Source organism: Phyllobates terribilis, unplaced genomic scaffold (assembly GCF_046119375.1).
Source record: "Phyllobates terribilis strain yellow unplaced genomic scaffold, ASM4611937v1 Scaffold_5__5_contigs__length_657084704, whole genome shotgun sequence".
Taxonomy (NCBI): Eukaryota; Metazoa; Chordata; class Amphibia; order Anura; family Dendrobatidae; genus Phyllobates; species Phyllobates terribilis.
The window spans coordinates 650,845,304-650,872,279 of NW_027362765.1; the positions used below are offsets into that span (position 1 = coordinate 650,845,304).

The 26,976-nt window shown below is 45.2% G+C and overlaps 2 protein-coding genes across 6 annotated transcripts in view; both read right to left on the bottom strand.

Moving 5' to 3' along the window:
* LOC141273829 (uncharacterized) overlaps positions 1-26,976 on the bottom strand; it is a 208,341-nt gene that overhangs the window by 58,249 nt on the left and 123,116 nt on the right. For all 5 annotated transcript variants that reach the window (XM_073686228.1, XM_073686229.1, XM_073686226.1 and 2 more), the window contains one exon: positions 6,555-6,694. In XM_073686228.1, coding sequence (XP_073542329.1) covers positions 6,555-6,694 — 140 coding nt within the window. The remainder of the gene's footprint in view (positions 1-6,554; positions 6,695-26,976) is intronic.
* Positions 7,364-26,973, bottom strand: LOC141270810 (uncharacterized; the record flags this gene model as incomplete). The annotated part of the gene is made up of 3 exons (XM_073680916.1): positions 7,364-7,741; positions 19,138-19,280; positions 26,697-26,973. Coding segments are annotated over 3 exons (642 nt in total), but the record flags the coding sequence as incomplete, so codon positions are not given.

A 26,976-nucleotide genomic window follows, 5' to 3' on the forward strand; every position in this document is an offset into this window, starting at 1 on the left:
CGGGCAAGGATCTCACCTTTTAGCCTCTGGTAGTCCTGGGTGTCCTCCCGACTGAGGTCGAAGCAGGCCTTCTGAGCATTGACGACCAAAAACGGAGCCACTACTTCAGCACACTGGCTGGCTGGTTGGTTTTCCCGCTCTGCTGTGCATTCATAGATGGTAAGGAAGGCTTCCACGTCGTCCTGTGGTCCCATCTGCCTCAACGTTGAGCGAACCTTATCCCGGGCCTCTCGACGTCCCGGGGCTGGTGCCGTTGGCGTCTCCTGCAGAGCTGTGAGCTGCTGCGTGATCAGCTCCTGCTGCTGCCGCTGTGTGAGGATCAATTGCCTTTACAGCTCCTCCATTTTGTCCATGGGTTTGGGCTGAAAGGTGGCAGGCCGGATTGTGGGCATGCAGCTGCCGGTGGGGTATGCCTCAGTCACAATGCCTGCATTCTCCACCAAGCTGTAAGGCGGCAGTGTTCACACCGTGCAGTAACTGAGGCAGTGACCCAAGTAAGTCCAACATAAGCAGCTTTTATTTAGCAACTCACAGGTAAAACAGAAAGTCCTCCGGTTCGCAGCCGGGTTAACATAAGTCCATAACAACGGTTGCCGTGGGCAACGGCCGCACCAGGCCGCTCAGAGGCTGATGGGTGCAGAGCCTTCCCAGGCATGAGTTCAGCTACACACAGGCTCACCGAGCTTTCCTTATATGCTCCTAGCAGGTCCCAACACTGAACAACACTAACCCTTAATGCAGGGTTTTTAAAAGACCTGTGGCAAGAGCCACTGGAAAACCCGGGTTGGAGGGAGGAGGCCGCCCCACTGCCTCCTGTGACCTCCGCCAAGAAATGAAGGCCCTGCCAGGTTTTACTTAATCTACCTTACCCAGATAGTCTGACCAGGTCAATGCTCACCTTCATTCCTGCATTGCAGCCGCAGCTGTGTCTGTGACTGCAATGCACTCCAACAGGTTTAATAGGTCTCTGTACACATTCTGGGGGATATATAATCTCCCTCATATACGATCCCAGTCACTGGGATATATATACACACACACACACACACACACACACACACACACACACACACACATATATATACACACACACACACACATATATATACACACACACACACACACATATATATATATATATATCTATATATATATATATATATATATATATATATAGTACAGACCAAAAGTTTGAACACACCTTCTCATTTAAAGATTTTTCTGTATTTTCATCACTATGAAAATTGTACATTCACACTGAAGGCATCAAAACTATAAATTAACACATGTGAAATTATATACTTAACAAAAAAGTGTGAAATAACTGAAGATATGTCTTATATTCTAGGTTCTTCAAAGTAGCCACCTTTTGCTTTGATGACTGCTTTGCACACTCTTGGCATTCTCTTGATGAGCTTCAAGAGGTAGTCACCGGAAATGGTTATCACTTCACAGGTGTGCCCTGTCAGGTTTAATAAGTGGAGGTTCTTGCCTTATAAATGGGGTTGGGACCATCAGTTGTGTTGTGCAGAAGTCTGGTGGATACACAGCTGATAGTCCTACTGAATAGACTGTTAGAATTTGTATTATGGCAAGAAAAAAGCAGCTAAGTAAAGAAAAAGGAGTGGCCATCATTACTTTAAGAAATGAAGGTCAGTCAGTGCGAAAAATTGGGAAAACTTTGAAAGTGTCCCCAAGTGCAGTTGCAAAAACCATCAAGCGCTACAAAGAAACTGGCTCACATGAGGACCGCCCCAGGAAAGGAAGACCAAGAGTCACCTCTGCTTCTGAGGATAAGTTTATCCGAGTCACCAGCCTCAGAAATCGCAGGTTAACAGCAGCTCAGATTAGAGACCAGGTCAATGCCACACAGAGTTCTAGCAGCAGACACATCTCTTCAACAACTGTTAAGAGGAGACTTTGTGCAGCAGATCTTCATGGTACAATAGCTGCTAGGAAACCACTGCTAAGGACAGGCAACAAGCAGAAGAGACTTGTTTGGGCTAAAGAACACAAGGAATGGACATTAGACCAGTGGAAATCTGTGCTTTGGTCTGATGAGTCCAAATTTGAGATCTTTGGTTCCAACCACCGTGTCTTTGTGCGACGCAGAAAAGGTGAACGGATGGACTCTACATGCCTGGTTCCCACCGTGAAGCATGGAGGAGGAGGTGTGATGGTATGGGGGTGCTTTGCTGGTGACACTGTTGGGGATTTATTCAAAATTGAAGGCATACTGAACCAGCATGGCTACCACAGCATCTTGCAGCGGCATGCTATTCCATCCGGTTTGCGTTTAGTTGGACCATCATTCATTTTTCAACAGGACAATGATCCCAAACACACCTCCAGGCTGTGTAAGGGCTATTTGACCAAGAAGGAGAGTGATGGGGTGCAGTCACCAGACCTGAACCCAATCGAGATGGTTTGGGGTGAGCTGGACCGCAGAGTGAAGGCAAAAGGGCCAACAAGTTCTAAGCATCTCTGGGAACTCCTTCAAGATTGTTGGAAGACCATTTCCAGTGACTACCTCTTGAAGCTCATCAAGAGAATGCCAAGAGTGTGCAAAGCAGTCATCAAAGAAAAAGGTGGCTACTTTGAAGAACCTAGAATATGAGACATATTTTCAGTTGTTTCACACTTTTTTGTTAAGTATATAATTCCACATGTGTTAATTGATAGTTTTGATGCCTTCAGTGTGAATGTACAATTTTCATAGTCATGAAAATACAGAAAAATCTTTAAATGAGAAGGTGTGTCCAAACTTTTGGTCTGTACTGTATATACACACATGTATACACTGCTCCAAAAAATAGAGGGAACACTTAAACAACAGAATATAACTCCAAGTAAATCAAACTTCTGTGAAATCAAACTGTCCACTTAGGAAGCAACACTGATTGACAATCAATTTCACATGCTGTTGTGCAAATGGAATAGACAATAGATGGAAAATATTGGCAATTATCAAGACACCCTCAAAAAAGGAGTGGTTCTGCAGGTGGGGACCACAGACCACATCTCAGTACCAATGCTTTCTGGCTGATGTTTTGGTCACTTTTGAATGTTGGTTGTGCTTTCACACTCGTGGTAGAATGAGACAGACTCTACAACCCACAGAAGTTGCTCAGGTAGTGAAGGACTCATCCAGGATGGCACATCAATGCGAGCTGTGGCAAGAAGGTTTGCTGTGTCAGTCAGCGTAGTGTCCAGAGGCTGGAGGTGCTACTAGGAGACAGGCCAGTACACCAGGAGTAGTGGAGGGGTCCGTAGGACGGCAACAACCCAGCAGCAGGACCGCTACCTCCGTTATTATGCAAGGAGGAACAGGAAGAGCACTGCCAGAACCCTGCAAAATGACCTCCAGCAGGCCACAAATGTGCATGTGTCTGCACAAACGGTTAGAAACAGACTCCATGAGGGTGGTATAAGGGCCCAATGTCCACAGATGGGGGTTGTGCTCACAGCCCAACACCGTGCAGGACGCTTGGCATTTTCCACAGAACACCAGGATTGGCAAAGTCGCCACTGGCGCCCTGTGCTCTTCACAGATAAAAGCAGGTTCACACTGAGCACATGTGACAGAAGTGACAGAGTCTGGAGACGCCGTGAAGAGCGATCTACTGCCTGCAACATCCTTAAGTATGACCAGTTTGGCAATGGGTCAGTAATGGTGTGGGGTGGCATTTCTTTGAGGGCCGCACAGCCCTCCATGTGCTCGCCAGAGGTAGCCTGACTGCCATTAGGTACCGAGATGAGATCCTCAGACCCCTTGTGAGACCATAAGCTGGTGTGGTTGGCCCTGGGTTCCTCCTAATGCCAGACCTCATGTGGCTGGAGTGTGTCAGCAGTTCTTGCAAGATGAAGGCATTGAAGCTATGGACTGGCCCGCCCGTTCCCCAGACCTGAATCCGACTGAGCACATCTGGGACATCATGTCTCGCTCCATCCACCAACGTCAATACCACAGAACACGGACGATCCTAAAGGAGCGCTGCACCACAGACTGTCCAGGAGTTGGCGGATGCTTCAGTCCAGGTGTGGGAGGAGATCCCACAGGAGACCATCCAAAACCTCATCAGGAGCATGCCCAGGCATTGTAGGGAGGTCATGCAGGCACGTGGAGGCCACACACAATACTGAGCCTCATTTTGACTTGTTTTAAAGACATTACATCAAAGTTAGATCAGCCTGTAGTGTGTTATTCCACTTTAATTTTGGGGGTGACTCCAAATCCAGACCTCCATTGGTTAATAAATTTGATTTCCATTGATGATTTTTGTGTGATTTTGTTGTCAGCACATTCAACTTTGTACAGAACAAAGTATTCAATGAGAATATTTCATTCATTCAGATCTAGGATGTGTTATTTGAGTGTTCCCTTTAATTTTTTGAGCAGTGTACATACACACATATACATATATATATATATGTGTGTGTACACACATACAGTACAGACCAAAAGTTTGGACACACCTTCTCATTTAAAGATTTTTCTGTGTTTTTATGACTATGAAAATTGTACATTCACACTGAAGGCATCAAAACTATGAATTAACACATGTGGAATTATATACTTAACAAAAAAGTGTGAAACTACTGAAAATATGTCTTATATTCTAGGTTCTTCAAAGTAGCCACCTTTTGCTTTGATGACTGCTTTGCACACTCTTGGCATTCTCTTGATGAGCTTAAAGAGGTAGTCACCGGAAATTGTTTTCACTTCACAGGTGTGTCCTGTCAGGTTTAATAAGTGGGATTTCTTGCCTTATAAATGGGGTTGGGACCATCAGTTGTGTTGTGCAGAAGGCAGGTGGGTACACAGCTGATAGTCCTACTGAATAGACTGTTAGAATTTGTATTATGGCAAGAAAAAAGCAGTAGCTAGTAAAGAAAAACAAGTGGCCATCATTACTTTAAGAAATGAAGGTCTGTCAGTGCGAAAAATTGGGAAAACTTTGAAAGTGTCCCCCAAGTGCAGTTGCAAAAACCATCAAGCGTTACAAAGACACTGGCTCACATGAGGACCGCCCCAGGAAAGGAAGACCAAGAGTCACCTCTGCTTCTGAGGATAAGTTTATCCGAGTCACCAGGCTCAGAAATTGCAGGTTAACAGCAGCTCAGATTAGAGACCAGGTCAATGCCACACAGAGTTATAGCAGCAGTCACATCTCTACAAAAACTGTTAAGAGGAGACTTTGTGCAGCAGGCCTTCATGGTAAAATAGCTGCTAGGAAACCACTGCTAAGGACAGGCAACAAGCAGAAGACACCTGTTTGGGCTAAAGAACACAAGGAATGGACATTAGACCAGTGGAAATTTGTGCTTTGGTCTGAGGAGTCCAAATTTGAGATCTTTGGTTCAACCACCGTGTCTTTGTGCCTGGTTCCCACCGTGAAGCATGGAGGAGGAGGTGTGATGGTGTGGGGGTGCTTTGCTGGTGACTCTGTTGGGGATTTATTCAAAATTGAAGGCATACTAAACCAGCATGGCTACCACAGCATCTTGCAGCGGCATGCTATTCCATCCGGTTTGCGTTTAGTTGGACCATCATTTCCAAGTTCAGTTTTTGTCCCCTTTTTGAATATTGGCACCACATTTGCTATACGCCAGTCTTGTGGTACAGACCCTGTTATTATGGAATCTTTAAAGATTAAAAATAATGGTCTATCTATGACGGTACTTAATTCCTGCAGTACTCGCGGGTGTATCCCATCCGGGCCCGGGGATTTGTCAACTTTAGTGATTTTTAGACGCCGCCATACTTCCTGAACCAGACCTGAACCCAATCGAGATGGTTTGGGGTGAGCTGGACCGCAGAGTAAAGGCAAAAGGGCCAACAAATGCTAAGTATCTCTGGGAACTCCTTCAAGATTGGTGGAAGACCATTTCTGGTGACTACCTCTTGAAGCTCATCAAGAGAATGCCAAAAGTGTGCAAAGCAGTCATCAAAGCAAAACCTAGAATATAAGACATATTTTCAGTTGTTTCATACTTTTTTGTTAAGTATTTAATTCCACATGTGTTAATTCATAGTTTTGATGCCTTCAGTGTGAATGTACAATTTTCATAGTCATGAAAATACAGAATAATCTTTAAATGAGAAGGTGTGTCCAAACTTTTGGTCTGTACTGTATATATACACACACACACATATATATGTACACACATATATGTCTGACCAGTTTATAGAGCTTTTTGGTCTTCATGCTTCTGGAGCAGGTGTACTTATACTAACGGAATGTGACACTTTTTGCACATAGGTGGACCTTATATCACTAAGTATGTGACTTTTGATATGTATTGGTTTGACCAGACTTTCACCCTTGGCCCTGCATCCAGCCACAGAAGTGAGGACTGCCCTGGTCCTGCTGCCTCGGAGGAGCAGCCTAGATGCCGCACCAGCAATGGGAAATTTTTTTTTTTTTGCACTGTACTTTCCAATAATATTTACATAGAATTTGATATTCCCTGTATTTATTTAATCCTCTACCTCAGTGATGACTGATTTATAAATATAGAAATAATGCCATAGACTGTCCAGAATTCCTCACCTCTCCAGTAAGGAGATTGACGATCTCCATTGTTAGGTCCAATAACTTCTCAGCCATTTCAGCTTTATCTATTTCCATTCCAATTGCAGAAAGGTCCACGTTTGTATCTTGTCCGTGATTGCTTCTATTAGGTCTGAAAACTGAAATGAGAAGGAAACAACAATGTAGAGCTTCAGAACTGCTACCGAATAAGTGCTAAATCCTAAATGTTAGCAAACATACTGCTGCTCCCCAGCTCGATAAGTGCAAGTTTGGCATGTGGAAATGAGCAGAATGTACCACATTTTATCACCCACATAATGGGTAATTTTGATAAGGAAGAAAGATCTTTGCTTTACCTAGAGCTTTGGACCTTTGCAACTCACTAAGTTCCCACTTATACAGGCCGACCGCAGCCAGTACGCAACCGCCAAGCAGCTACATGCAAGCTGATGAGCGGTAGTTTAGTTGTCAGTTCTGGTCGGCCTCTCTAACTTTTATGGGTACAGAACGATCGTTCCCTCGTCCTCACCCATCCTGTTATCCCCACCTTTGGATCTGCTCTCCTTGATAGGGGTCATTTGGATGTTTTTGGTTGTCATTAAGATTTGAAAAGAGAAAACACAGTAGTTTGACAATAAATGGCTTCACCCAATCAATAACCATGAGTGGAGGACAAGTTTTTTGTTATCATTCATATTCTCTGAAACAAGGCCAAGAAAGGAAAACTTCTGCCGGGTATGTAAACTTTTGAGCACAATTGTATATATTGATTGGATTATGAAGACCTTGTCTGTGGTTGGTCTGTGGTTGTCTGCACTAGGGGAGATGGCTATAGCTCATGGCTTCACAGTAACATAGCTTCAAAATACAGCTTTGAAGACAGGTGTAAAATGTAAAACAGCAAGTTCCAGAGGCATTCATGCAATTTCTGATGCAAGGTTTCTTCACAAATAATGCTTTAGTTGCATAAAATACTATTTTGCTTACATGCTTACTGAAGCGGAGTGAACTTTACGATGTTTGTCAAGAATTGATTTTTGTGTAAAACGTTTTCCGCAGTCAGGGCAAGGAAAAGGCCTCTCTCCATTGTGGATCCTCTGATGCTGAATAAGAACGGACTTGTATGTGTAAGATCTTCCACACTCTGTACAGGGGTACGGCTTCTCCCCTGTATGGATCTTTTGATGCTGGGCAAGATGTGATTTCTGGATAAAGGATTTTCCGCAATCGGAACAGTGCATGGTTTGTCACTGGAGAGCATCAGAAGATGTTCGCCAAGAGACGATGTTTGCTTAAAACTTTTGCCACATGAAGAGGCGTGGTTAGACATGGCCATTTTAGGACATGTTCCCTGGAGCTCCTCAGCACCATCCACAACACTATTTGACATCCTTAAACCAATATAGGCAAATCTACAGTAAAAATAAAAACAAGAATCCGGTCCTCTTCTCGTTCTACATCCCCCAAGGGAATATTGAAGCATATATTACTCGCTCACAATGACCGGCCCAGGCATCTCGTCTGAAAGCGCCAATGGAATCAGTGGGAGGCAGTGCTCCCATGGAGTGCAGCCAGCAAAGGAGACTAAGGAGGCGATGTGGCAGAGACAAGACACGGTCTAGCCCATGGATGGGATCCTGGGAAAGTCTAAGAAGTGGAGACATCGGGAGAAGTGGCACCATTTTAATATGTCCGCTGCATAGTGACAGCAAGCGTGCAGAAGCTGCTGTCAGAGAACTGAAACGTGCCAGCATATCCCTCCTCCTGCAGCTTTAATGCCGCATCACCCTCCAAAATATGTGACAAAAAGAAAGCATTTAGAGAACTAAAGCAAGTAGGTAGTGATGAGGCATTAAATAAATATAGAAAATTAAATAAATTATGTAAAAACCAAATCAAGACAGCAAAGATTGAGGCAGAGAGAATCATTGCCAGAGAAAGTAAAAATAACCCCAAAATATTCTTTAACTACATAAATAGTAAAAAACTAAAAAATGATAGTGTTGGCCCCCTTAAAAATAGTCTGGGTGAAATGGTGGATGAGGATGAGGAAAAAGCCAATATGCTAAATGATTTTTTTTCAACCGTATTTACACAAGAAAATCGCATGACAGAAAACATGATTAGTGATAACAAAAATTCTCCAGTAAATGTCACTTGCTTAACCCAGCAGGAAGTACGGCGGCGTCTAAAAATCACTAAAGTTGACAAATCCCCGGGCCCGGATGGGATACACCCGCGAGTACTGCAGGAATTAAGTACCGTCATAGATAGACCATTATTTTTAATCTTTAAAGATTCCATAATAACAGGGTCTGTACCACAGGACTGGCGTATAGCAAATGTGGTGCCAATATTCAAAAAGGGGACAAAAACTGAACTTGGAAATTATAGGCCAGTAAGCTTAACCTCTACTGTGGGTAAAATCATGGAGGGTTTCCTAAGAGATGCTATGATAGAGTATCTGAAGAAGAATGACCTCATGACCCAATATCAACATGGGTTTACGAGGGACCGTTCCTGTCAAACTAATCTGATCAGCTTTTATGAGGAGGCAAGATCCGGACTGGACCAAGGAAATGCAGTGGATGTTGTGTATATGGACTTTTCAAAAGCTTTTGATACGGCTCCACACCAAAGTTTATACATAAAATGAGAACAATGGGGATAGGGGAAAATATATGTACAGTACAGACCAAAAGTTTGGACACACCTTCTCATTTAAAGACACATGTGGAATTATACACTTAACAAAAAAGTGTGAAACAAGTGAAAATATGTCTTATATTCTAGGTTCTTCAAAGTAGCCACCTTTTGCTTTGATGACTGCTTTGCACAGTCTTGGCATTCTCTTGATGAGCTTCAAGAGGTAGTCACCGGAAATGGTCTTACAACAATCTTGAAGGAGTTCCCAGAGATGCTTAGCACTTGTTGGCCCTTTTGCCTTCACTCTGCGGTCCAGCTCACCCCAAACCATCTCGATTGGGTTCAGGTCTGGTGACTGTGGAGGCCAGGTCATCTGGCGTAGCACCCCATCACTCTCCCTCTTGGTCAAATAGCCCTTACACAGCCTGGAGGTGTGTTTGGGGTCATTGTCCTGTTGAAAAATAAATGATGGTCCAACTAAACGCAAACCGGATGGAATAGCATGCTGCTGCAAGATGCTGTGGTAGCCATGTTGGTTCAATATGCCTTCAATTTTGAATAAATCTCCAACAGTGTCACAAGCAAAGCACCCCCACACCATCACAGCTCCTCCTCCATGCTTCACGGTGGGAACCAGGCATGTAGAGTCCATCTGTTCACCTTTTCTGCGTCGCACAAAGACACGGTGGTTGGAACCAAAGATCTCAAATTTGGACTCATCAGACCAAAGCACAGATTTCCACTGGTCTAATGTCCATTCCTTGTATTCTTTAGCCCAAACAAGTTTTTTCTGCTTGTTGCCTGTCCTTAGCAGTGGTTTCCTAGCAGCTATTTTACCATGAAGGCCTGCTGCACAAAGTCTCCTCTTAACAGTTGTTGTAGAGATGTGTCTGCTACTAGAACTCTGTGTGGCATTGACCTGGTCTCTAATCTGAGCTGCTGTTAACCTGCGATTTCTGAGGCCAGTGACTCGGATAAACTTATCCTCAGAAGCAGAGGTGACTCTTGGTCTTCCTTTCCTGGGGCGGTCCTCATGTGAGCCAGTTTCTTTGTAGCGCTTGATGGTTTTTGCAACTGCACTTGGGGACACTTTCAAAGTTTTCCCAATTTTTCGCACTGACTGACCTTCATTTCTTAAAGTAATGATGGCCACTCGTTTTTATTTACTAGCTACTGCTTTTTCTTGCCATAATACAAATTCTAACAGTCTATTCAGTAGGACTATCAGCTGTGTATCACCTGACTTCTGCACAACACAACTGATGGTCCCAACCCCATTTATAAGGCAAGAAATCCCACTTATTAAACCTGACAGGGCACACCTGTGAAGTGAAAAACATTTCCGGTGACTACCTCTTGAAGCTCATCAAGAGAATGCCAAGAGTGTGCAAAGCAGTCATCAAAGCAAAAGGTGGCTACTTTGAAGAACCTAGAATATAAGACATATTTTCAGTTGTTTCACACTTTTTGTTAAGTATATAATTCCACATGTGTTAATTCATAGTTTTGATGCCTTCAGTGTGAATGTACAATTTTCATAGTCATGAAAATACAGAAATGAGAAGGTGTGTCAAAACTTTTGGTCTGTACTGTATGTACTGTAGGTTAAGAATTGGCTCAGTGATAGGAAACAAAGGGTCGTTATTAATGGAAAACACTCAGACTGGGTCTCAGTTAACAGTGGGGTACCACAGGGGTCAGTATTGGGCCCCCTTCTTTTTAACATATTTATTAATGACCTTGTAGGGGGCATACAGAGTAATATTTCAATATTTGCAGATGACACTAAACTCTGCAGGGTATTCAATACAGAGTAGCACAATTTTATATGGCAAATGAGCTTTAATGGGGATAAATGTAAGGTAATGCACTTGGGCAGAGGAAATAAAATGTATAATTATATGCTTAATTGTAAAACACTGGGCAAAACTGTAAGTGAAAAAGACCTGGGTGTATTGGTGGATGACTAGCTTACGTTTGGTGGTCAGTGTCAGGCAGCTGCTGCAAAGGCAAATAAAATAATGGGATGCATTAAAAGAGGCATAGATGCTCATGAGGAGAACATAATTTTACCTCTATACAAGTCACTAGTGCGACCACACTTAGAATACTGTGTACAGTTCTGGTCTCCGGTGTATAAGAAAGACATAGCGGAACTAGAGCGGGTGCAGAGAAGAGCGACCAAGGTTATTAGAGGACTGGGGATCTGCAATACCAAGACAGGTTATTACACTTGGGGTTATTTACTGTGGAAAAAAGAAGGCTTAGGGGTGATCTTATTACTATGTACAAGTATATGAGGGGACAGTACAAAGATCTTTCTACTGATCTTTTTACTCTGAGGCCAGAGACGGGGACAAGGGGGCATCTTCTACGTCTGGAGGAAAGAAGGTTTAATCATTATCACAGACGGGGATTCTTTACTGTAAGAGCAGTGAGACTATGGAACTCTCTGCCGCATGATGTTGTAATGAGTGATTCACTGTTAAAATTTAAGAAGGGCATGGATGCCTTTCTTGAAAAGTATAATGTTACAGGTTATATATGCTAGATTCCTTGATAGGGCGTTGATCCAGGGAACTAGTCTGATTGTCGTATGGAGTCGGGAAGGAAGCTTAGTGGAGCTTAGTGTTTGCCTCATGTTTTTTTTTTGCCTTCCTCTGGATCAACATGTTAGGCTATGGGTTGAACTAGATGGACTTAGTCTTCCTTCAACCTTAAAAACTATGTTACTATGCTACTATGTTACCCTCCGAAAGAACTGGCCAACATGTTGAGCTAACAGGTCAACAAAATTGGGAGCTTCCCTTATGTTTGGGGGGACTGGAGGCCACTCCCCTGTATCAGCCGTCATTAGGCAACATCTATAATGTAGCCTCACAGCCACCAGGAGTCTATGTTCTCATGAAAGGTTCTGTCACTGAGAAAAAAAGGACCCTGCAGCCTGGGCTCCCCACCCCACAGTCCCCTAATGATATCCACAATGGTGGAGTGAGTCCCCTTTCCCCAGTAAAGGGGGTGTGTAGGTGGAAATAGACCTGGACACTACCGCATTCAGGGATTTAACCTACATCTCCATTGAGGTGGTCCATGGATTCTTCCTGGGCTGAGTTCCCCCTATATCTATCTACAGGCCCTGCATTGGTTCCAGAAACTCTATACTATGAAGGCAATACAATCATCTCAGATCCCTCTCAACCTGCTTTTGTTACAGCCGCTGGTTAGGTGATGATTCTGTTGCACAAGCCCAAAATAAATTATAATGCCCTGCAGGGTCAGCACCGTTTGGGAGGACCCCTACCTCTCACATCCTCTTATATCGACGACAGCAGACTGGCGTCTCTGGTCGACTTAAGGGAACTCCTACAAGCCATACCTATGAAGAATGATATCTTAGCCCTAGCCAACCAAATGATGGTGGCTGAGTACAAACAAGAATTTGCCCAGTTTCAGTTGGACTTTTCCTCACTCACCACCAGGGCAGATGTGCTATCTTAAATGCAAGGGACTAGTGCCTCTTCCATACAGACGTTGAAAGAAAATGTACAAGGTTGTTCCATACCGCTGTAGTCCATCTAGCAAAGCAGAAAATAGAAACAGAATGAACAATCTCCACATCTGAGGATTGCCAGAATCAATCAACACTAATAACATTCCTTTTGTCCTTCTATTTTCAAAATCTTTTTTGGTCGTCGCCAAAAAGATCCAATAAAAATTGACAGGGCGCATAAGGCTCTTCTCCATCCTGACCCAGATGACCCCCTTCCCAGAGATGTAATCTGCTGCATTCACTTCTTTGCAATTAAGGAATCTATCCTTCAGGCAGCTCAGGAAAAGCAAAGTCTCACATACAACAACAAACCAATCCAAATTATGCCAGGTTTCTTGCCATACTCTGGTGCAACGCTCGGTATGCAAGCCCTTATTGGACATCCTGTGAGTCAAAAACTCCTACGCTGGGGTTTCCTTTTATCTCTAACCATTCACAAAGGAACACAGTCCTTTGTACTATGCTTTCCATAGGACAAAACAGCATTCCTAACCAGCCTGGACCTACCAAACGTCTCTCTGCCTCACTAGCCCAATCTGACACTAAATCTGCCAGGTCCTAGGAGCCAACTAAAAAATACCCCTACTCCCTCTATATCTACTCATCATATAGGTCTCCCTCTGAGAGAAGGAGGCAAAAGACGTTTCCACCCTAGATCCCAGGGTCCATGAGATGCTACCTGACACCAGGCTATTCTAACCTTAGGAATTTCCTAAACTCTGGTGAGTGCTGATGTTGACAGCTCCCTTTCTTCTTACTCAGGATAACAGATTATTTGCATATAGTTTAGTTCTCAATTTTTCCTAGTCCTTTGTTGATTCTGGGTTCTGTCTCACTATACACACTATTCGAGAGAAATATTAGTTTATTATTAAGATGCAGAGTGTTATTTTATGTTTTATTCCCTCAGGAGCTAAGTTCTATCATGTCTACCCTTTCCTTCCCCCAAATAGGACAGCAGCCTCTGTATTGCCCCTTGAGGACACACATGCTCACTAGTTATGCGCGTACTCTACTAGTCTCCTCTGCATAGGCTATCCCTCTGCTTTTGTTTGTTATTCTCACTCTCAGGTTTAACTTCTCTCTAACCTTTCTTTTCTATTTTTCCTTGACCATGGGGACCACGTAAATGAGTTACATCTCACTATAACCCGTTCCGAAGAATTCCTAATCAAACACAAATGGCGGACCTAAATCATGCTTCCTTCAACGCAAAAGGACTCAGCACGCCATAAGAAACCGTGCACAGATTGTCTACCATTTTCATTAGTGTAAGGTACATTTTATTTGCTTTCAATAGACACACTTGAAAACCAACCTCTCACCAATAATTAGAGATAAACATTACACAAATTGTCATTTTCAAATCCAGACTCGTGCTCCAAAGGGTGTAACACCAACATCCCTGCAAGCCTCTGCTCCTCCCAACCGGCAGGGACACCGACTCACTCACCGTCCAGGCCGCCCTGCTGCGTCTCCTGCTTCACCTCCTGTACCCAAGGGTCTGCACGCGCCATGAGGGATACCTGGCGCTTATGGCGCGTGCTTCCTGTCTCTTAAAGAGACAGCGAGCACACTCCTAAAGGTGTCCCCAGCAAACAGCTTGGAGGCACATAATACTTAAAGCACCACCACCTGCTAGGAGGAGCCTGAGCAACAATTGTAGTTAGTCAGCCTGCAAGCTGACCAGTACCAGTCCACTTAAACCTGTACCAGTACCAGTTATGTTTCCAGTATCCGTCTTGTGTGTGACAATCCTGACACCACTCCGGCGGTACCTGAACCCAAAACCGTACCCACTGTTCCAGAATCCTGATGCCGCTCCTGCAGTACCTGTGCCTGAATTTAACACTGCCAGTGCAGGTTCCAAAGTCCCATCTGAACCAGCACCTACGCCAGTACTATCTGTATCCGATCCTGCCTTGGACTCAGAGTCAGCTTCTGCTAATCTGTCCCTTGGGGTCAGCTGCTGCAGTACTGGGAACGGCCTTAGGAGTGGTAGCTGGCGGCTTACTGCAGCTCAAGACTAACTCCACCATCAGGAGCTCTAGTGAATACCAGGTAGCTGCTTAGCCACGCCCCTCCAGGGTAAGCTCAGCCCATGGCGCAGTGGGTCCCGGATCCATCAGCGTGACAAAGGGCTAGCTTTTGCTATTTATAAATCCCAGACACATCAAATAATTGATTGTACTGTGGCCAGGTACATTATTCTTTCATCATCCATAAGTGACAAAAGATTCACAATTATTAATGTGTATGCCCCCAATCAAGATCAACCTAACTTCATTGCCCAATTGGTTGACACTGCCCTCCGATTAATCCGAGGGACTGTATTTCTTTGTGGAGACTTAAATGCCACTCTTGATCCTGTGTTAGATAACTCCAAAGTTCAAACCCATCTTTTTTTATGCGGTTGCCAAGCAAATTAAGAAAACAGTATTACAAACTACTGACATACAAACTTCCATAACTAATTTTATCGCTGATCACTCTTGTGATGATACAGCTCCTACAATTAAATGGGAAGCATTCAAATGTGTCCTTAAAGGGATGTTCATCAAACAAGAATCAAAATAGATAGGGCTCAGGCCATTAAATCAGCTCTCCAAAAAGTTACTAGCTTAGAACGGATTTATAAACAAGCACTCTCCACTGCGACTTTTAGGAACGGTTTCAAAGCTAGATTTGAGGTCAGATAATCTACTATATAATCGGCTTATCCCATCTGTCTGTCCGTCCAGGAAATCCCGCGTCGCTGATTGGTCCGGCCGCAGCCAATCAGCGACGCGGGATTTCAGAACAAGATGGAGGCCGTTAGCGACTCATCTGCTGCACGGGGGTCAGCGGCGATGCAGCTGGGACATGACCGGCACTAGCCGGTCATCTCCCGGCTGCTCGCAGCAGAAGTACCCCGACCGGCGGCCTAGGCGGCGCCGCTCCCCGGTTCTCTCTTCACAATTGCATGGTAGCCGCATGGTGGACAGCGACGATGCAGCCGGGAGATGACCGGCTGCTCGCAGCAGAAGCACCTGCACAGGCAGTGCCGCTCCCCGGTCCTCACTAACACGGTTCGCTGATTGGTCGCGGCAGTGTGTGATGTACTTCTGTCACGTTTAATGAATACGTTCTGTCAGTCACAGTGCGACATAGTTCAGCCACGTTTACTGAGACCCCTGGCTGCAGCCGCAAATAGTCGTGATGTAAGCGGAAGCAAGAGCCGGCAGCAGCCGGGGGAATTACGTGCTGGCTGTGAGTGGTCAGCGATGTTGTCACAAGCAGTTTTGACAACATGACGTAATTACAAAATTCATTAGGGGCCCCAGGGGGGGTACATTGGGGGGTTAATTTAAAGTAGTGCACAACCCATTTAAATACTGCTTGGCTGATTAGTCGCGCCCGGTCGGCCGCATACATATTCTAGAATACCCGATGCGTTAGAATCGGGTCACCATCTAGTTGTTATATAGTTCCCACAAACATCTACTTCAACTCTGCCAAAGCAAGTTCTATTAATTCGGAAACAAACCGGGGAGGATGTCAACCAAAGCCCTTAGTTCCAAAGAGCTTGCATCAACAACTTTCATGACAAATTTGTACAAACTACCCCTAAAATTGCAGATGCTTTCCAATCCTACTACTCCAAACTATATAATCTACCTTCCACAAACTTAGACACAGAAACCTCCGCTAATATGCTCCCTCCTTTTGGAAAGTTAAATGCTGAAATAATTAGAGCTCTGGAAGATCCTTTTACCTCCCATGAACTTTTGGCCTTAATCGGAAATTTACCAGGAAATAAAAGCCCAGGCGGTCTTGCATCAAAATTTTATAAATCATTTTCCAAACAATTGACCGCTTTGATGTGAAAGGTCTTTATCTTCATCTCAGACTCCACGGCCTTCCCCTGCCATTCAACAGCTGTACATGTTTCGGTTATCTCTAAACCGGGAAAAGACTCCAACTCCTGAAGTAGTTATCATCCAATCTTTCTTCTAAACATTGACTTGAAACTATACACCAAACTACTAGCAAACAGATTGAAACCCCATCTCCCTAGTTTAATTTGTAAAGGGGTGCTCAGAGGCAAAAAAGACAATCTATAGGTCGCTTATAATGTAAAAATAGAAATCTTTATTGAACAAAGTTATTTAAAAAGAGGTGGACATAAAACAGACATCTATATATATAATCGTCTTATCCCGTCTGTCTGTCTGTCTGTCCAGGAAATCCCGCGTCGCTCATTGGTCCGGCAGCGGCCAATCAGCGATGCGGGATTTCAGAAAAAAGATGGCGGCTGTTAGCGGCTCATCTGCCGGACGGAGATGCAGCCGGGAGATGACCGGAGCGAGGCGCTCATCTCCCGGCCGGTAGCAGCAGAAGGACCTCGACCGCCGGCGCCGCTGACCTCCATGCGGCTTGGGTGTCAAGGGAGGACCGGGGAGCGGCGCTGCGGGTCGGGATACTTCTGCTGCGAGCAGCCACTCATCTCCCGGCTTCTCGTAGCGGAAGTAGCCGCACAGGCAGCGGCGCTGACATCCATGCGGCTAGGGTGTCAAGGGAGGACCGGGGAGCGGCGCTGCGGGTCGGGATACTTCTGCTGCGAGCAGCCACTCATCTCCCGGCTTCTCGTAGCGGAAGTAGCCGCACAGGCAGCGGCGCTGACATCCATGCGGCTAGGGTGTCAAGGGAGGACCGGGGAGCGGCGCTGCGGGTCGGGATACTTTTGCTGCGAGCAGTCGCTCATCTCCCGGCTTCTCGCAGCGGAAGTAGCCGCACAGGCAGCGGCGCTCCCGGTCCTCACCAATACGATTCCGCTCCCCGGTCCTCACCAATACGATTCGCTGACCGGGACCAATCGGCGATTTTGGCGCCACATTTAAACACTGCTGTGCTGATTGGTCGCGGGCAGCGTCCGCGACCAATCAGCGATCTTGCCGACACATTTAAACACTGCTGGGCTGATTGGTCGCGGACGCCAGCCGCGACCAATCAGCGAGATTGGCACCAAATTTAAACAACGCTCTGCTGATTGGTTGCGGCCGCCAGCCGACCGCGACCAATCAGCGAGATTGTCGCCAAATTTAAACAACGCTCTGATCTCCCGACGGCAAGTGTGAACGGAAGACCGAGGAGCGGCGCCGCTGGACAGGATGCTTCTGCTGCGAGCAGCCGCTCATCTTCCAGCTGCGAGCAGCGGAAGTACCCGCACAGGAAGCGCCGCTCCCCGGTCCTCACCAATACGACGCTGATTGGTTGCGGCTGCCGGCCGCGACCAATCAGCGATATGGGAGGCAAATTTAAACCCCGTTCTGCTGATTGGTCGCGGTGGCCGGCCGCGACCAATCAGCGATTTTGGTGCCAAATTTAAACACCGCTCTGCTGATTGGTCGCGGTGGCCGGCCACGACCAATCAGCAATTTTGGTGCCAAATTTAAACAACGCTCTGCTGATTGGTTGCGGTCGCTGGCCGCGACCAATCAGCAGTATTGGCGCTAAATTTAAACACCGCTCTGCTGATTAGTCGCGGTCACCGGCCGCGACCAATCAGCAGTAGTGGTGCCAAATTTAAACCCCGCTCTGCTGATTAGTCGCAACCACCGGCCGTGACCAATCAGCGATATTGGCGTCAAATTTAAACACCACTTCGCTGATTGGTCACGGTTGCCGGCCGCGACTAATCAGCATTATTGGCGCCAAATTCAAACACCGCTTTACTGATTTGTCGCGGTGGCCGGCCGCGACCAATCAGCGATATTGGCGCCAAATTTAAACACCGCTCTGCTGACTGGTCGCAACCGCCGGCCGCAACCAATCAGCATTATTGGCGCCAAATTTAAACCCCACTCTGCTGATTGGTCGCGTTCGCTGGCCGCGACCAATCAGCATTATTGGCGCCAAATTTAAACCCCGCTCTGCTGATTAGTCGCGACCGCCAGCCATGACCAATCTGCGATATAGGCGCCAAATTTTAACACCGCTCTGCTGATTGCGCCCGGTCGGCCGCATACATATTCTAGAATACCCGATGCGTTAGAATCGGGCCACCATCTAGCGTATATATAAAAACAACAACGAGTCGCATACAAACCATGCAAAGACCACATACTTCTATATCATATATTAAATGAGATCCATATATGGATAAAAACAAACGGATGTGCACACCTCAAGACCAGTATTAATTCATTAACTCATATTAGTATATTGATTTCCAAGTCTTCATTGCTCTTATTACCTGATAAGAGAAGTGGCCACCGTACAGTCCTGCACATGGACGCGACCCCCGACGTGCGTTTCGGCGCTAGCCTTTCTCAAGGGGTATAATACAAATGATTGCTACGGGTGTTAAATACACTCTATTTCTGGTCACATGTTCTGGTCTTGTGTTCACCAGGGCCTGCCTACCCCAGAAGTGATGAGTATTGTGCTATCGTATCCATGGTAGCAACCCAAGCTTCCCAGGAAGCCACCGCGACTGCCCGGAAATGACGCAAGGTGCGTCATCGTAACCAAGGAGCCAGGCGGCGTCTGCATCACAGCGTGAACCGCTGGAGAGATGCCAAGAGCTACCGGACTCATCGACCATTTGACTTTTTGAATGTATATTTGTAAGCTATTTGACTTTTTGAATGAATTCGACTTTTTGCATGAATAATTAGCAGATGCCATGTCGCGTTTGGGGAGCCCCACGATGTGCCTAAACAGTGGAAACTGCCAATAACTGACCCCGATTTTGGAAACTAGACCCCTCAAGGAACTGCTCTAGATGTGTGGTGAGCACCCTGAACCTCCAGGTGCTTCATAGAAATTAATAACGTAGAGCCGTTTTAGCCCCAAATTTTTTATTTTCACAAGGGTAAGAGGAGAAAATGAAAGGAAGGAGCACTGTGTGACTTTTTGAACGCAAAATTGGCTGGAATCGAGAGCGAATGCCATGTCGCGTTTGGAGAGCCCCCGATGCACTTAAACAGTGGAAACTCCCCACAAGTGACCCCATTTTGGAAACTAGACCCCTCAAGGATTTTATCAAGGGGTATAGTGAACATTTTGAACCCAGTGGTACAACACAGAATTTGATAACATTAGGTCATCATATTGAATAAGCTGTCAATAGTCTTGAGCGCAAGTGCTTGCTACTTGAGTTTGCATCGGGTACTCGGGTATGCAGCATGTATTGCGGGTGCTCGAGTGACATGCTCGACTCCCCGCCCCGCATGATTCACGGTTGTTAGACACCCAAAAAAACCATGTGGTGATTGCTCGTGCATGGCAGGCAATCCCGACAAAGTATTTTTGGCTATATAACAAGTGTGAAACATATGGGGTGGGGACTCGAGCATGTCACTCGAGCACCCGCGATACTTGGTGCATACCCGAGCACCCGATGCAAACTCAAGTAGCAACCACTTGTGCTCAACACTAGTAACCATATCATCATCATTTTTTTTTCTTTACTTTTGAAAAAATCCCAACCCCAATACAACCTCAACCCTAGCACAACCCTAACCCTAGCGCAAGCCTAACCCTAGCGCAAGCCTAACCCTAGCGCAAGCCTGACCCTAGCACAACTCTAACCCTAGCGCAGCCCTAGCAATAGCGCAACCCTAACCCTAGCGCAACCCTAGCCCTAGCGCAACCCTAACAATAGCACTACCCTAACCCTAGCACAACCCTAACCCTAACACAACCCTAACCCTAGCACAACCCTAACCCTAGCACAACCCTAAACCCTAGCACAACCCTAACCCTAGAGTTTATTTTTTACACCATTCCTCGCGCAGTATAAGTGATTAGACTACTTTATTATTCGAGTTGGTGCGATTACAGCGATACCAGATTCATATCGGGTTTTTATGTTTGGCAGCTGTTACTCACTAAAAGACGCTTTTTTTTTGCAAAAACTAGTTTTTGCAATCATTTTTCCATATTTTGGCCGACAGAGTCATGTAAGGGCTTGTTTTTTGCAGGACGGATTGTCATTTTTATTGGTACCATTTTATGGCAAATTACATTTTTTGATTGCTTTCTATTCCGATTTTTGGGAGGCAGAATAAACAAAAAACAACAATTCAGGAAAGGCAGCTTTATTTTTCTGGTTAGTACATTTACAGCGTACGTTTTTCGTGTTTTGGCGCTTTTTGCTTCTTTTCTTTTTCTTTTATAGTGTTCACTAAAGTGGTTAACTAGTGGGAAAGTTTTATAGGTCAGGTCGATCCGGAAGCGGCGATACCAAATATCTGTACTTATTGTTTTGTTGTTTTTTTTTCATAATATTATTTATTTATGGGTACAGTATATTTTTGTTTTTTGGGGATTATTTTTTCTTTTCTATTTTTAAATTTTTACAATTTTTTCTTCTTTTTTCCACTCTGACACTTTTTTTTACTTTTACACTTTGCCCCACTATGGGACTTTCATTTTTTGCAGGATGATCGCTTGCATAGCATAGAGATGCAGCAGCATCTCTATGCTATGCAGGCTGTCAGACCTGCACAGGCACAAGTTACTTTGATCGTGCACTGCGCATGATCAAAGTAAGTACCTGATGCCTGGTGACACAGATGTCGTTATCATGACATCTGGGTCACCATGGCAATGATCGGGACCCCGTGCTCACAGGGCAGGGTCCCGACTCAAGGTAAAAGGGAGCGCGCTTACCTCCCCTTGCTCTCGGAATGCTGTTATCGACTTTGATCGATAATGAGCCAGGAGCGGTGCGGGACCGCTCCGGACACATAGTTGATTCTCTCAGTTGACACTCGGTACTGACACCCGGCGTTGATCGCCCCACACAGCTTCTGTGCGGGCGTAATCACATTGTGCGTAATAGTACGTACCTGGTCTAATAGGTTCAGGGCACAGGGACATACTATTACTGACAATGTCAGTAAGGGGTTAATTTGAGGGTATTCACATCTTCATTGGTTTAGGAATTACAGCTCTAATATGTAGCTGCCTCTTTTTAAAGGGACTAAAAGTAATATGACAATTACCGTATTTTTTGGACTATAAGACGCACCGTACCATAAGACGCACCTCGGTTTTAGAGGAGGAAAATAGAAAAAAATCTATAAGCAAAAAATGTGGTCATGATGCACTGTTACAGGGGAGGGGGTCTGCTGCTGACACTGTTATAGGGGTAATGTCCCCCAATTTTGTTAATAATAACAATAATCCTGGTATATATGGCCTCCTCATCCCATTATACGTGGTCCTCATCCCCATCCTGGTATGCATGGCACCCTAATCCTCCATCCTGGTATGCATTGCACCCTGCATCCTGGTATGCATGACACCCCTCATCCTGGTATACATGGCACACCTCATCCTGGTATGCATGGCACACCTCATCCCTCTTCCATGTATGTATGGCACCCTTCATCCCTCATCCTGGAATGTATGGCATTCTTCATCCCTCTTCCTGGTATGTATGGCACCCTTCATCCCTCATCCTGGAACGTATGGCACCCCTATCCCTCTTCCTGGTATGCATGGCACCCCTCATCCAAGTATGCATGGCACCTCTCATCCTGGAATGTATGGCACCCCCCATCCCTCTTCCTGGTATGCATGGCACCCCTCATCCAAGTATGCATGGCACCTCTTTTCCTGGCATGTATGGCCCCCCTCATCCCTCATCCTGGTATGCGTGGCACCCCTCATCCCTTTTCCTGGCATGCTTGGCACCCCTCATCCTAGTATGTATGGGCCCCCCCTCACCCCTCTTCCTTGTATGCATGGCACCCCTCCATCCTGGTATACTTGGCACCCCCTGCACACAAAAAACTAACAATTATACTCACCTCCTCTCTGTTCCAGCGCTGCGACCCACTCTGCTGCAGACACTGATCTCACTGTGTGTGCCGAGCATGGCGTCAATGCCATGCTGTCTCACACTGTGAGATGCTCTGCCGGAATAGTCACTGCTCCTCACGTCGGGAGTGTATGCGTGGGGAGCAGTGACCATTCACTCTCCTTAATAGTGCGCACACTGTACCCGTGCTCCTGCAGCAGCCGGCGGTCACGTGTGTCCGCTATTAAAGAGCATGAATATCCACTACAACCCATTGGAGTGGGTTGTAGTGAATATTCATGGTCTTTATTAGCGGGCATATATGACCGCTGGGCGCAGCAGGAGCCACGCTGGGGGTACAGTATGCATTGTATTAAGGAAAATTAATATTCACTGCTCTCCACGCCCATGGGCGTGGGGAGCAGTGAATATTCATTTTCTTTAGTAGCGGGCACAGGGTAGGCAGCAGCAGGCGGCTGCTGCCTCCTGTGCCTCGCTCATCCCCCGCTGCCGCTCACCCCATACCACGCACAGCCATAGTATACATATATTCGGACTACAAGATGCACCCCCCACTTAGCTCCAAAATTTTGGAGGAAAAAGTGCGTCTTATAGTGCGAAAAATACGGTATCTCAAAACCTCTTTAATGGGCTACATGTGCTCTTCCCTTGTTAATCCATCATCAATTAAACAAGTAAAAAGTCTGGAGCCGATTCCAGGTGTGGCACAGCTATTGCTGTGAACCCGCAACATTCAGTCATAGTGCTCTCAAAGGAAGAGAAACAGACCAAAAAATAAATCCATCAGAGAGATAGCAGAAAAGTTAGGTGTGGCCAAATCAACAGCTAGGTACATGCTGCAAAACAACAAAAAAAAGCACACTCGTGAGCTTGAGAACTCAAAAAGGCCTGGATGTCTAGAGGCCTATGGGGAGTGCATTATACTATATAAAGGCCTATGGGGAGTGCATTATACTATATAAAGGCCTATGGGGCGTGCATTATACTATATAAAGGCCTATGGGGCGTGCATTATACTATATAAAGGCCTATGGGTAGTGCATTATACTATATATGTAGGCCTATGGGGAGTGCATTACACTATATACAGGCATATGGGGACTGCATTATACCATATAGAGGCCTATGGGGAGTGCATTATATTATATAGAAGCCTATAGGGAGTGTATTATACTATATAGAGTCTTATGGGGAGTGCATTATACTATATGAAGGACTATAGGGAGTGGATTATACTATATAGAGTCTTATGGGGAGTGCATTATACTATATGAAGGACTATAGGGAGTGGATTATACTATATAGAGGCCTATGAGGAGTGCAATATAGTATATGGAGGACTAAGGGGTGCATTATACTATATGGAGGCTATTTAGGGGGTCATCATACAGTGAAGGGATTACAGTGAGGGTCGTCATATAGTGAGGGGGCCATTATACAGTGTAAGAGCTAAAGTGGGGTCTTTGTACAGTGTGGGGGCCATCATACTGTGTTGGAGCCATTAAACAGTTTGGGGTCTACTAAGGCGTCAGTACAGTGTGTGGGGGGTACTATACAGTGAGGGGGCATTATACTGTGTATAAGAGAGCATCATACTGTGTAGAGGGGAGCTATACAGGTTGGAGACTCGGGACATTATTCAATTTTAAGTGGGCACTTTTTGTTATAGGGGAACTCAGGTAATTGTGACAGTCATAGGGCCACACAGAGGGCATTAATACTTTCTAGGGGACAAAATGTGGGCACTGTACAGGGCATTAGTATATTCTACAGGTTTGTTTTACCATCTAGAAGGCACGCAGTACCACACAACAGGTGCAGTAATAGGGACACATACGGCAGCAGGGGCACATCATTGGGGTATCAGCATGATTATCATTTTGTGCAGATTGGGAATGGATGGGGCCGTTCTGGAAATGTGAAAAGTCAAATCTCAGCAGATGAGTCCTGATGGGAAAAGTGAACGATTCCATCAGAAAGAACGTCATCCGTAAGTTACTATATATAACTGTACTGTAATCTCCTATATGTTCTGTAGGACTGGTGGTATCTACCACTATATGGTCACCATATGGCAGAATTATCAGTGTTGGTCTTTGTATAAAGATTTTCCGTAACAGCGCAGTCATCTGCTGAGTTTCTCCTACATCCACTATCTGGGTGTGCCACCATAGCTGTAATCAGGGTTACCTGGTTAGAGGCCCACTCAGAAGTCCCCCCCCACCCCCATCCCCCACTGAACCAAAACCCTAGCTATGCCTCTGCCTTCCGCCCTACATAAATGGTTCCCCAAAGTCTCTAATCTGTGTTTGTGCTGCAGAGCACATGAAGGTTTACGTGTCGCACATCCGGTGGTCATGCACGTTCTTAGAGGCCTTTTTCGATGGAGTCCTCAGAGCCACTCAGAAGATGACAGGAGTAGTAAACACCCTAATAGTCCAGAAGAAACCCTACTACACGTTTCCTATATCCAATTGCGCTTACAAAAAATCAAGCTTGAGTGTTATCTGAGTATCTTGGGCATGCTCTGCTAATATGTACGAGTTCCTGCGGCTGCATGTTTTGCGACGGTAGGCAGCTGGAACACGTGCAGGGATTGCCTGTTTGTTAGGTAATCCCTGCATGTGTAGTGGCTGTCTATCATTGTAAAACATTATCCGAGCATGTTCTCTCATCACTATAAGACACCTTCTTCACTCAGCCAAAACACTAATTCCTCACCATTGGAAGTTGGTAGACCCCACCGTCTTTGGTTCACAGACATAGTTACAGTTCATTGTATGGAAAAAATGATAGCTCAAACACACAGGCAGTAATCACCATAATTGCTACCTAATGGTTTCATTGGGAATCCTTTCCAGCCTCCCCATTTTATCAGAACATTTTGAGATCATAGAATGGTAGAGATGGATGGGACCTCCTGGGTCATCTGGTCCAACCACCTGCTCAAAGCAGGATTCACTAAATCATCTCAGACAGATGTCTGTCCAGCCTCTGTTTGAAGACGTCCATTGAAGGGGAACTCACCACCTCTCGTGGCAGCCTGTTCCACTCATTGATCACCCTAACTGTCAAAAAGTTTTTTCTAATATCTAATCTGTGTCTCCTCCCATTCAGTTTCATCCCATTGCTTCTAGTATTTCCTTGTGCAAATGAGAATAAAGATGATCCTTCTACAATGTGACAGCCCTTGAGATATTTGTAGACTGCTATTAAGTCTCCTCTGTCTTCTTTTTTGCAAGCTAAATATTCCCAAATCCTGTAACCGTTCCTCATAGGACATAGTTTGCAGACCAGTCACCATTCTGGTCGCTCTTCTCTGAACTTGCTCCAGTTTGTCTATGTTTTTTTCAAAATGTGGTGCCCAAAACTGTACACAGTATTCCAGATGAGGTCTGACCAAAGAGGAGTAAAGACCGATAATGACTTCACGTGATCTAGACTGTATGCTTCTGTTAATGCATCCCAGAATTGTATTTGCCGTTTTTGCTGCTGCATCACACTGTTGACTCATGTTCACATTCTTCCGCCTATTGGCAGTGAATAGTTGTTGTCACATTCAATGCAGTGGATGTTCATCAGACTGACAAGAGATGAAAGGCGGACATTGTCCCAGATGAACTCTGTAAGGGTATGCAGCACATTATTACTAAAATGGAGAGACAATGAAAAAGTAACAATTAGCACCTGTGCCCTATCCTCCGGTAAGGTGTTCTTCTCTACTTGTTGACATGTATATGGTCTACTGTTCCACTATGACGCTAATATGAATACCTCCCGTCCCCCTTCCCCCTTTTCACTTGATCTGATGTTAGTCCCTTACCTTAGGAGCCCCCACTCTATAACTTATAGATAGGGTACGGATATGTGGGGGAAGTCACATGTGTTTTAGTGCTGTTATCCCCTGATTCCCCTCTGTTCCCCATCTTTTAAATGTTATGACTTTGGCATTATATATATCTATTTTTGGAAAATTATGTACTAATAAAGAATTACTTTTTGATAAAATCACTCCATTTTCTCTCCTTTGTGTTCATATTGTTCAATTACTTGTATTCCTTTTCTTATTTTTGGATTTTGACTTTCGTTGTGTATTAATTCCTTTAATTTCAAAACCATTAAAACTTTGAGTTGGAAAAAAAACATTTGCCACACTCAGGACACGCATATGGCTTTTCACCTGTGTGAATTCGCTGATGCTTAAAAAGTACAGATCTCTGTGCAAAACTTTTTCCACAATCTGTACAGGAAAATGGTTTCTCCCCATTGTGAATCCTCTGATGCTGAATGAGAACGGATTTATAGGTAAAACTTCTTCCACACTCAGAGCATGTGAATGGCTTCTCCCCTGTGTGGATTCTCTCATGTCGAATCAGATCCGATTTATAAGAAAAGCATTTTCCACAGTAAGAACATGAAAATGGCTTCTC